This window comes from Populus trichocarpa, chromosome 4 (genome assembly GCF_000002775.5).
Source record: "Populus trichocarpa isolate Nisqually-1 chromosome 4, P.trichocarpa_v4.1, whole genome shotgun sequence".
Taxonomy (NCBI): domain Eukaryota; kingdom Viridiplantae; phylum Streptophyta; class Magnoliopsida; order Malpighiales; family Salicaceae; genus Populus; species Populus trichocarpa.
In genome coordinates this window covers 9,485,305-9,498,614 of record NC_037288.2, presented here as the reverse complement: position 1 = coordinate 9,498,614, position 13,310 = coordinate 9,485,305, and the positions used below count along the sequence as shown (strand labels likewise).

General features: G+C 32.6%; 1 protein-coding gene across 1 annotated transcript; it reads right to left on the bottom strand.

Annotated features, from left to right (window-relative positions):
* Window positions 1–2,204: 2,204 nt before the first annotated feature.
* Window positions 2,205–3,092, bottom strand: LOC18097635 (stress-induced protein KIN2). The gene is made up of 3 exons (XM_024599252.2): window positions 2,929–3,092; window positions 2,762–2,830; window positions 2,205–2,490 (listed from the first exon to the last, which is right to left on the bottom strand). Exons 1-3 carry the CDS (start codon window positions 2,986–2,988, stop codon window positions 2,416–2,418), a joined length of 204 nt encoding a protein of 67 aa, XP_024455020.1. The 5' UTR covers window positions 2,989–3,092; the 3' UTR covers window positions 2,205–2,415.
* Between the last annotated feature and the right edge of the window lie 10,218 nt (window positions 3,093–13,310).

Sequence of the window (13,310 nt, the reverse complement as noted above, 5' to 3'; positions counted from 1 at the left end):
TTAAATTGAAAATTTAAATTAAGTATTACAGACAGAATCACTAACGGATTGAAAAATCATTGGTGATTTTTGGGGGTTCTGAAAATTTTTGATTAAATTAAAATTTTAAATTAAATAATACTAATGGAATCACAAACAAAATGGTTAATTAAAAATATTAATATTAATTATCCGTTCGTAAAATACCCTAATAAAAAGACCAGAATCCCTCATTTCATAACAAGCGCACCTCTTCTTCTTCTTCTTCTTCTTATGTAAAAAACACCAACAACCCTTTCTTTCTTTCTCTTCTCTTCTCCTCCACGCACATGTATGTCTTCTCTTCTCTTCTTCTTTACTCTTCTTAGTTTTTTTTTTTAATTAACATACTATATGAATTTATTTTTTATTTTTTCTTCTTAGCTTCACTAGTAGTTAAATTAAGGTAAATTTGTTAATCACAGATGGAATTGCATTTATTTTATATGGAAAACTTCTCGAGGAAAATACCGAAGGAATGAAGCGTGCAAATTTTTTTTTACATGTTTTTTTAATCAGTAAATCCATCGGTAATTTTATTATTGACAGAATCACTGACAAACCAATTAAAATTATCGACGAGTGTTTTACAAACAAAGCATTTCCATCAATAAATCTAAGAATTCCATCATATCCACACAAGTCTTGTAATATTTATGTTGAAAGTCAAAGTAATATGATCATAAAATATTAGAGGAAACCAAAAAAACTTAATTCACATGGTTAACTTGTCTACCTTACTAATATCTGAGATGATTTATTCGATATTTAAGGTTAGCATACGAGAAACCAATTTAAACTATATTCGTGATTATTACGTGTATTATTTATTTATAAATTAATTAGAAATAAGAGTAATTTTAAATGATTAATCAATCAATTCAATAATATAAATATGTTAAATATTTCTGAAAGAAGGCATAAAACAAATTGAAAAAAAAAATTGTAGCAAAAAGAAACAATACTGGGGCATTTATCCTATACGTGTGCAAATGAAAATCAGCTCAGAGAGAACAAAGACTTAGAATTATAATAACTGAAGCACAAAATGTTAAAACCAAATACAAACTTTATATAAAAAAAAAACAAGTTTCATGCATCAATGGGCTAATTTACTTTAATAAAAAATATATTAAAAAAGATATCATGTTAAACCCACCACCAAGGGGTGAGAGTTATTTCTTTGGTCTAAATACAGACGATAATGAATTCCATGCAGTGAAGATCATTAAACATGGACGTGATCAAGTGTTCTTGCATGTTTCATGACAAAGCAATTGACACCATCTACATTTTTAGTACAATATTGCAATGGATACTGTCAAGGCATGATAAGCTGAAAACAAAAGTTTCATACAGATAAAACATGGCATATGTTAATACTGTCTTGTTTTGCTATGCCAAAATCCCTAATAATCCAACATTTTCTTTTCTTTTCTTGCTATTTTTCTCAACTAATTATTAACAATTTTACTGTACAGCATATAGCAGAACGTTTTGTTCCCTACCTTGAGCTTTGTTGACGTATAGGAAAATGAACAGAGTTAAATAGCATGTAAATAAAATTAATATGGTCACTTGTCATTACATAATCTTAGGCATCCTTGAAATGCAACTAGCTAGGTAATGGGCTTTATGGTGAGCTACTAGAGTTGTTTTCAACCAAAGACAACTGTCAACTTGAATGAAATATATATATATATATATATATATATATATATATATATATATATATATATATATATATATATATATATAATGAAAGAACAAATTACCTATTCAATATATTTTTTTATAAAAATATTTTTAAAATATTACAAACAGGGTTATTGATAGCACAACCCTGTTGATATATTCTAGAGATCGGAAAAGAATTATTGTAAATGTCATTATTACTAATGGGGTTATCAATGGAACGAGATCATCATTATATTCCAAAAAGTTAAAAAAAAAATATTGCTAATATTAACACACCAACAAAATTACAGATGATATTTTGTTGGTGATGTGTTATATTTACTGATGGATATAACAACGGATAAATAAAAACACCATATTATTATATATAATGTTTTTTAATAATATGTTAAATTTATCAATAGAGCTACCGATTGATTTGGGAAGGCCATTTGGACACATATAGGCCAATTGATGAAGCACTAAGCTGGAAAAATTTGAACATATACTGAACTGAAAGTAAAATTTTTCTAATAATTAAGGGCAAAACATGCATGTGCCTACAAACTTACGAGAGAACTGCAGATCAGAGAGCTCTCTTCTTTATACAAAAGGAAAGACAGAAACAAAAAAACAAAAACAACTGCTTGATAGATGAAAATTGCATTCAATTTCTAAATTTCATGCAATAGACGATCATTGGACTCCATCGATCCAGCTTCACTTGTTCATGCCAGTTGCATTCTTTACTCCTTCAACAGCTCCCTGTGACTTTTCCCTCACCTGCTGACCAGCCTACACAAAGAAAGAACTATCAAAATTAAAAAAAAAAAAAAAACACTACTGCAAACTCACTAGCTAAAAGTATCTGTGCCAAAATATACAACTAATTATTAACACTTAGAGTGTTGCGAATTTTATTCATGAGTGTTCCTCACTCTTTTTTTCCTTTTGTTTTTGGTTTATTGTCATTCTTAAATCTGATGCACAATCCATTGTGCCATTGTGGTGAGAATGAATTCTCTAAAAAAATATAGAACATGAGATTGAACAAAAATATGTGAACCTCTTGCACTGATTCCTTTGCAGATTGAGCAGCATTGTCAGCTCTGTCCATCAAGTTACTGGCCTTCTCCTGAAACAAACAAAATCGACATGTTATAGAGCATTACACACTAATTTATATATAAAAACAAAGGCAAAATAGAGAAAGAAATTCATAAGCTAATTAACCTGAGCTTGGCCTTTGGCCTCGCCAGCATGGTAGCTCATCTTCTGGGTGTTGTCAGCCATTTTTGGTTATTGATTTCTTTGAAAGATTGAGAGAACACAAATGAATTGAAAGCTAAAACACTTGAAAGATTGAAAACACACAACTTCTGGTAATAAACATCAGCCATAGGTGCCTTAATTTATAGTGACTCAAACCAGGCCATTGCTTGACACGTAAAATGCTGCGTGGAGTGCTGGCTGAAATGTGTAAATCACTTAGACTAACACGTGTGAAGCTGTTATCGAGGTTTAGATTTTTTTGTGTGCTATGTTTTGACCGCTTCTAGATATTGGACTGACTTCAACTTAGTCCTCTAACTATTCTCAATTTATTCTAAAAAAAAACACTTTCAATAACATTATTAAATAAACGTGAACAAATATTATTTGAAGGCATTTATGAGGAATTTTTACAAGAGCCAATAATGTAGTAATTGCTTTTATCATTGGAGTAGGGTCACATTATGCTCAAGGTTGAACTAAAATCTTTTTGAACTTTTAGGGAAAAATTATTTAGTACTATTATTAAACTCAATATAATAGATTAACTTTGATACCTTCTAACCTGATTCTTTATCTAACTCGAATTTAAATTAAATTATATGATAATCCTTACATAACCCATCTACTTAATTGGGGGGTTTCATAGGCAACCCAAACAATCAGTTAAAAATATGGTTTGACTTTAAAAAAATCATCTTGGTTTTTTTTTATATTGAGACGACGATATATTCGATTGACCCGGTCTTCATGAATTAACCTGTGAAATTCATGATCCAGGGTGATGGACTCCACTACGTCTAAGAACTTTATTTTTTAAAAACTAATTTTTTAATTAATTATACGATATCAAAAATAGATGCTCATAAAATTAAGCACAAACCAATGTCAAGATATTTTTTTGAGACTATAATAACCTCATAGAAAAAGAAAAAAATCACATGCTTCCACTACCACAAAATCTACGAATACAAATGAAATCACCGACGGAAAACTTTTATCGGTATTTTGGGGTAATATTTACCGACCGAATTTATTCCATCGCTAACTCCGTCGGTATTTACCGATGGAATATTTATGTTGGTAAATATCGAGGGAATTATAGTCGGAATAAAAGGAATTAAAAAAAACCAAAAAGTACAATGACATGTAATTTTTGTGTGGACACTTTTATCTACGGAATTACAATTGGATTCAAATAGGGAAAGCCATATAGTAACGTGTCACTTATTCTAACAGAATTGCTGATGGATTTATAGATGGAATGTTTCTGTCGGTAATTCTATCAGTAATAGTTAATATATGACCTAGTCGTTGACCCTCTCCTCCTCAATTTCTCCTTCTTCCCCTCTGCAACTACACAAACCCCCCCAAACCCCCAATCTACAACTAACAGCCCCCCCTCCCCCCCACACATCACCTCCCATCTCAACACAACTCATCCTTCTTCGACTTTTCCAGTTATAACAACAATTTTATTGCGGATTTTTCATTAAATCTATCATTTTTTTTATTTGAACACAATTTTGAAATGTCAATTTTTTATTGCATATTTTTGTAGTATATGTATTTTGTTTGGGTGTTTACTTGTTTTATGTTTTTTTTCTCATACAAACTTGTTGTATGGATACATGATTTTGTACATGTTATGGTTTGTTTTAGATTTTATAAAATTATATTTGTTTGTAAATTGTTGAAACTTATGTCGAATTACCGACTTAGATGTGTTGTGATGATATAAATAATAGCTTGTTTAACGGATCCATTTTATATTTTATCAATTTTATTGCCGAGTTGTAATTTTCGTAAATTAATGTGTACAAATTTGTATGTACGTAGATAACTGATAATGAATTAAGAGAAGTATAAAAGTAGGTTGATTATTTATTTAATGTAGTTAATTAATACATATTGTTGTCATTATTATTTGATATATATATATATTTATAGGTTCGATAGAAGTCATGGATGATCGTTTATGGATGTATCGTTCATGGATGTATCGAGATTCACCCCAAGAATTGCAGAGGATGGATTATTGTAATGGGGTTCAGGGTTTTATTAATTACGCAACATCTATTCTGATAAATATTAGTGGAAGTGGTATTAGGTGTCAATGTAAAAGGTGTGAAAATAAAAAGTTGCTCCATCCAGATATTGTAACGATGCATCTTCTACACAAAGGGTTCATGGAGGATACCTGTGTTGGTATGCGCACGGAGAACCATTTGTTCCTCACGAGATCATGGTAGAAAGAATGGTTGGGTCAACTTCTATTGCTAGCAATGTTCATGGAGTTGAAACTGACAACAGTAATATTTATACGACTATGGTTATGGATGTGATGAGAATGAATCAAGGTCATGCCAATCAATGTTCAATCGTAGATGAAGAACCTAATGCAAACGTAGCCATTTTATCTTTTGAAAGATTATGACAAACCATTATGGGATGGTTGCACAAATCACAATAAATTATCGGTCGTTGCACATCTGTTTACCGTCAAGTCAGATTATGGGTTGAGTGAGGCCGGTTATGATAGAATTCTCAAATGGTTGAGAGGCATTTTACCTGAAGGGAACATGCTGAAAGAGAACTTCTATAGTGCTAACTCCATGATAAAACCTCTCGGTCTAGGATACCAGAAAATTGACATGTTTCCAAACTTTTGCATGTTGTACTACCTTGAAAATGTTGAGGTGACCGAGTGCACGATATGTGGGCATTCCCGTTATAAACCCAGAACTGGCAGGAGAAAGATTCTTGTAGCATATAAAAAACTACCTTGACATCATGCACATAGAAAAAAACATGTTTGAGAACATTTTCAACACGGTCATGGATGTGAAGGGGAAGACAAAGGACAATATCAAGACTAGAATGGATATAACGTTGTTTTATCACCGTAAAAATATAAAGTTGGTTAATGTTGGGTCATAGGTCGCAAAGCCTAAAGCAAGCTTCACCTTAGACAAAAATACACAACTACTAGTGTACCAATGGTTGAAGAGTCTGTGTTTCTGTGTTTTCCCGATGGACATGCCTCGAACATATCAAGGTTGGTTAATTTGGAGGATTGCAGATTGTATGGAATGAAGAACCATGTCTGCCATGTATTTATACAAACACTCATTCCATTAGCTTATCATGATTTATTGCCAAAGGGGATATGACATGCACTCACGGAGATCAGTTATTTCTTTTGAGATATATACTCCAGCAAGTTGCAAGCATCGCACATTGAGAGGCTTGAAATGAATATTGTATAGACAATATTCAAACTTGAGATGCTATTTCCTCCATTATTTTTTGACTTGATGGAGCATCTACCCATACATTTACTATATGAGGCAAACGTTGGAGGCCCAGTTCAGTATAGATGAATGTATCTATTCGAGAGGTTAGAGATTACATATGCAATGTAATCTTCGATACTATTTTCATTGTTTTTGTTAATTGAAAACATTTGTTTTATTCCATACAGGTACTTGTTCAACCTTAAGAAAAAGGTAAAAAATAAGGCGAACGTTGAGGCATCGATATGTGAGGCCTATATTGTTGAGGAGATCTCAACATTTATATCTCATACTATTTCAAGCCTCTTTTGAGAACAAGAATCAATCACGTACCAAGGCATGACGATGGTAGTGAAGTGTCTTCGAGTGGGAAATTGTCAATATTCTTCAATCTAGGATGACCCGCACCAAAAAATTATGTTAGGGGAAGATATTTGTCTAAAATAGAGTTCAGATAAGCACATAATTATGTGCTATTTAACTTCGATGAACTGAGACCTTTTATTCAGTAAGTATACTACTTAAGCTTTGTTATTAATGGACTATTTTTCTCATGTAATATCACAAACTCATACATTGTTTAATACCTCGTAGGTAACATCGTCAATATCTACTATCTAATAATAGCTCACACCTGACCGAATCTCAAATCTTTCGATTACAAGATGAACAATTTGCAACGTGGTTCAGAACACATATAAGTATTATCACAAACTCATTATCTTTCAGGATACTTAATTTCATTACAAAATTCATGATCTCTATTCATTGTTGTACTTGATGCACCAGGTTTATAAAATAGGAAGGAATGCTAGCGCTATATTATCCTTACTAAGTTTGAGTCCTGAAAGAAAAGTGAAGTGCTACAACAAGTATTTTGTTAATGCGTACGTGTTTCATATTGAAAAATATGAGCAGGGTGGAAAGACATATAACATTGGGGTTTGTGTTAAGGGATCGACTTCTAGTGAGTTTGAAGTTGACTATTAGGAGAAATTAGAAGAGGTAATTGAACTATAATATCATAGAGAGCATAATAGAGTCTTTTTATTCAAATGTTATTGGTATGACACCACAGACAGAGAAATCAGAGTAGATCCCCATCATGGTTTGATCGAAATTAACTCAAAAGCTAGACTCCACAACATCAATGATGTCTTTGTTTTCGCCAAGCACTGCCAGCAAGTTTATTACACATACACTATTTTCTTTAGAATCTTTAGAAAGGATCATTCAAGAGTTAATTGGTTATCCATATTGAAAACCAAACTCAGGGGTCATGTCAAGGTTGTTTAGGATGAGAACGATGACTCAAACGTCAGAGATGATGACTCTCAAGTAAGTGAGTTGGTTGAACCATATCGAGTTGCTCCATCAATTAACTTGGAAGAAAATTCAAAGTTTCACGTCTTCGATAATATTTTTGTTGATGTTGACATTGAGGAGTTGAACGTTGTTCTGAGCTCCAGCAGACAAGCACAACTCAATGAAGATGTGATAACAATGATATCAATGTAGAAGATTGTGTTAGAGCTGACGACAAGACAATTGAAGAAGAAGAAGACAATTCTGACTAACTATGAGAACACGAAAGTACTGTAATGCCATAAATTATAATGTAATAGTTATTGATGAAATTCTCAACAAAAGAGTATTTATTTTATAATTGTTATGTGAACTGGTGTTATTGTGTTGTGCGTGCAACTTTCAATTTAAGTAATTGCAGGATGGATAGATAGGGAATACATATAAAATTTGTCATTTACTATGCAAAACACCGACGGTTTGTGTTAGTCAGTGTATTCCAAAGGTGAAGGGAATTGTTCCCTCCCCCTAGCACTGTTCACTGTGCAATACACTGATGAAAACACCGATGGTTTGTGTCTGTCAATGTATTCCATAGGCGAAGCAAATTGTTCCCCTTCTCATGTCAGTGATGGAAATTACTGAGTGTCAGATTCCAAATGGAATTACCGACGAACTGCGAATTCCAATGTCTTGTTAATTAATGCATCTCTGATTGTGTACTATTTATATTTTTACCAACAGAATCATGGACGGACCGCCAAAAATTTGGAGGGTTTTTTGAAAATTTTAATGCGAAATGAAAATTTCAAAGTAAAGTTATCAAGGGAATCACCGACGGAATAATTAAAAAAAATATTATTTAATATTCCATTGGTGATTCCCTCCGTAAAAACCCAGTGAGTCACCAGATCTTTATTTTTTTCAACTCTCTCAATCTCTCACTAACTTTCACTCTCTCAAATTCTCTCATTCTCTCCACTCTCACTATCTCAATCCTCTCTTGTCTCAAGATCTTCAAGTATTTCCTCTCAACACAATCAACATGTATATATGGTGAATATTTTGATGTATTTTTTTTCTTATTTTTCTTCTTTTCTTTAGTTTATTAACAATGTATTTTTGTTTTATTTTTGTATTATATGTAAATAAACTCTGAAATTAAGCATGTGGCTAAGGTAAGCATTTTTTGTTCTTAAAGCCTATATTTGTGTTTGTATTTTTTTTTCTATTTTATTGTCTACATTGTAATAATGTTTTATTATGTTTGTTGAATTTTAATAGTGTTTGTTAAATTTGTAGTATAAATGTTAATTGAATATATAGGAATAAATTTTATTTTATTTTTCTATTTTATTGTCTACATTTCAATTGTAATATCCTCATATCCGGGATTAAGCAACAATCTCATGTCAACTAATACACAGAATAATTAAATTTTTTTATATATATAAATATACATGTACATGGTGTTCATATTAAAATTTATCAAATTTTTCACTAAAATTTCGGCAGAGTCTCCCCTATATCGGGAGGTCCCAAGTTATCGACATACAACTTGTTTACACTTCTAATATTCCGCATCTCCTAACTCAATTCAACCCAATCATCTTGGGTCTCAATCCCACAAAACATCACCATCCATGTCAATCACAATATTTATGATATACATTGAACGACAATTATCCTTATGGATGGATAAAAGATATAAACATGCATACATGGAACATGGTTATATGAACCACATAATTAAATTCATCTATTCAAGTTTAAACATCCATTATACAAATTAAGTTATATAAAAGTTGTAATATTACAAAATACAAGGGTATACTCCCTAGAACCTATATTACAAAAAGTGAACATAAGCTAGGATCTACTCTTGTCGTGCATGCGATGGTCCTGAAACAAAATACATATGATTGAAACATGAATATCACAATAATATAGCAACACAAATTTCCAATAATTTAAAAAGGCAAACATGCATTCATATTTTATTCACTTCTCCCTTCTGGTTTTCATTGGAAACTCTTTGTCCTTCAACTACTAAAAATCGTTTCCTCTTCCATTATTAACCTCCATTAAAGATTTTATAAGATCAACCATGATTATTTTCGCTTAACACATTACCGATACCAATTTCACTGGTATCATCATCACCCCGTAGGAGTCGATGCAAAGTGATCCCCTTACCCGAGATCCTAACATACACTAAATGTATGCTAGCCAATACATGGCGATCCCCTTACCCGGGATCCTAACATACACTAAATGTATGCTAGTCAAAACATGGTGATCCCCTTACTCGGGATCCTAACATACACTAAATGTATGCTAGTCCACGCCCCATATCACACTTCTCATAATTCCTTTGTCAGTGATAATTTCATCACTTGGCAATTCACATAACATCCTTTCACCTTGAATACTATTCAAAATATCGACATCATTACGCAAAATTTCCTCCTTTCCCATAATATCCAACATTCAGTAATTCACATTTCACATCAATAACATATTAAATCATGGAATTTAACTAGAAAGTATAGGTGCGGATCACCTACCTGTAGTAGAAGCTCTACTCATGCTCCTCTGTTGTTGTTGTTGTTTTACCACGCCTGTGGTCCCTCCTAAAATCATATGCTTATCTCATAACTTTTCCTTATTCAAGGATATGTTTTATAATAATCATATCAATAGCTAATAGGTCTTTCTTTCAATCATTTCCTTCTTTATATTTTATGTTTTTCTCATTACACCCATTAATGTTGTCATCCTTTATCCAACCATAGTTATCATTCCTTTCTTTAGCCTATTTCTTTCTATTCAAAAAGGATCGATGAAGGGCGATATACTAAGCATCTAAGGCGCGTTGAGAAAGCTTTTTTAAGAATGAAAGTACTCCCTCCTCTACATTCAACACAGTTAGGAGCGGCATCAATTACCTAATTCCTAGGGTGGCAGGCCTCCGCCTCCGCTTTTCTTTTCATTAATGGGTACTTATGCCGCGGGTGAAACTACTGGCTCTGGCTCCGTATATGGATAAATTGAAATGGGTTCCGCCTATACCCCTGCTACTGATGCTACTGAGCCAATGGGGTCTAAGGCTATGAATTTCAAACTGGAAGGGATCCGGGGCGAGGTACTACCATCCTTGCTTCTGCTGGATCAACTATATAAAGTTTAATGAAAGAAATTTGATTTTTGAATATTCTTTATATCTAAAAAGATAAATTTTATCTATTTAGAATAAATTCTTCTTTTTGAAACAGAAAATTTCTTTCAAAGTCTCCATTCTATGGGTATCCCTCACTCTACTTTAAGTAACATGAATTCAACTTTTTCTACTATTAGGCATGATGTGCGTGTTCCCGTTGATAAGTTTACACCATGCGGGAATATTACCCTAGTCTTACTAGTAGTATGTCTTCTACCCGGGTTAGTCCTCACAATATCCGTTACTCTCTGTTGCACCCTAATTATCATAATCCTTTTTTCTATAGGGGCAGCGCTTATGCAAAAATTGTTACTGTTTAAATCTTGAAGTGTTTCTATCCAACTGTTACTGTTTAAACCTTGGATTGTTACTGTCCAATCGTTATTGTCTTGACATTGAACTGTTATTGTCTTGAACCATTACTATCTAGACATTGAACTGTTGCTGTCTTGAACCGTTATCGTCTAGACATTGAACTATTACTATCCAACTGTTACTATGTAGACATTAAACTGTTACTGTCTTGAATCATTACTCTTTGCAGAGGTCGCATTTCAACCTCCTCGCAGAGTTTTAACTCTATCTGGAGTTCTAGGATTCCGTTTCAAGCGAGGTTGGTCGCATTGGAAAGCTAAGACATGGGGCTACAAGTCCTCTGAAGGAAGGAGAACCTAGTTCTGCCCCTAAGACAATCAAAATTGCTCATCAACAAATCCGAATTACTGCCCTATAAGGTCTATCATGACCCAGTCTCGGTTGATAACCCATAACTGGAGTTCTAAAGCTCCAAATTGAGAAAGACCAATTTCCTTAGTTAGCTAACACCCAAAACTACAATTTCTATAAAGGAACCTGGTCTTAATTCCCTCATCCTCCTATCTGAAATCTTACCAAAAGTCACTAGACGAGTCTGTCCAGATTCATCACCCCCTTCCCTTCACAGATAACTTTTACAAACTATATTTTCTGGGTAAATTATCATGGTTTCAAGTCCCCAATCACATATACACATGAATTATCTTAATTTTAACAACAAATACTTTTTTCCCTAATTCAAGTTTAAGAACCCTAATCTATAATTCAACATCAAGGCATCAATTCATTATCGAATTCAAAATGAATTATAAGATCATGTTTAGAACATCTTACCCGGTACGAATTAAGGTTTTGAACTTCAACCAATTGAAGATTTTCAACTCCCTCCTTTCTTTTCTAATGACAGTCGGCCCTCCTTCTTCTCTTCTCATTCAATTTTCTTGTTAATCCCTTGCCCATAAGTGTTTATTCCAATTATAAACCCTTAATCTTTGATGGGTTCTTGAATTTTTGGTGTTTCTCTCTTGATTTTTGCAAGAATGGATACAAAACTCCCTCTTTTCTTTCCTTATGGTTGCTGCAGATTTTTGGTGAGGAGAGGAGTATTTATACTCTATAATTTCTCTTATTTGTATTTAGGCCCCATTTCCTTTAAGTGTATTATTTTAACCCCCACATTTTTTTTTCTTCTTAAAATCAAGTTGTATTCTTATCATTTCGTATAACTCCACCCTAGAAGTTTATTTTGTTCATTTAAATCCAACCCTCAACATTACCGGGTTAATTTATACTGTCTCAAATTATTTCGCCTGAAAATTTAAATCCAAATTTTTTTGAATTTTTGTTTTCATTTAACGCTATGCATGAATTTCTTCACTTTTATTTCCCATGTAGTTAGTTTGCCATTTAAGCAACCTTTATTTTTTTCCCGGGGTTTACATTAATGTTTTATTGTTTTGTTGAATTTTGATTGTAATTTTATTTTTTTAATTCTTGTCAATTTAGGATTAAAAACATTATCATGTTGAAAATGAGATGATATTGAATAATCCAAAATTGTTAGTAGAAATAAATTAAAATCAACTGGTTTGTGGCATATATATATTTTGTATATTTGCAGGATTGAAAATTCTGGATAGTTTCTAGTATATTAATTATGTAAATATTCATCAAATTTATGTAAATGCATAGAAGAAAATCAACTGCACATCAAATAAAAACATCAAAATTAATTATGTAAATATTCATCAAATTTATGTAAATGCATAGAAGAAAATCAACTACACATTGTGAGCACATAATCGCAACTAGTTCTTCTATCTACAATGATGACAATAATGTGTCATTGGGTGCCGACCAATAAGAGGCATCTATGTCGACTCACGACGCTGCCTCTTCTAGTGTTGTTCCATAACGTAGAGGTAGTGTCCCTTCATAGTGGGATCCATTCACCTGCAACTACGAGGCGCATTGGAAGGACGACCTTTAAATGTAAGTTTGTTATACTTTGAGTTGGTTTGTGTTTTACAACTTATAAACAACTAATATTTCATTAATTTTATTGATTTTCAGGTTTACAAACATTGAGGCCGCTCGAATAATAACATTGGCGTTTAAATCGTCGATTGAGATTCTATTGTTTCAATGGAGTCAGGTTTCCAAACATCCTGATTGAAAACCTCATGTTGATGCAAGGTTTACAAAAT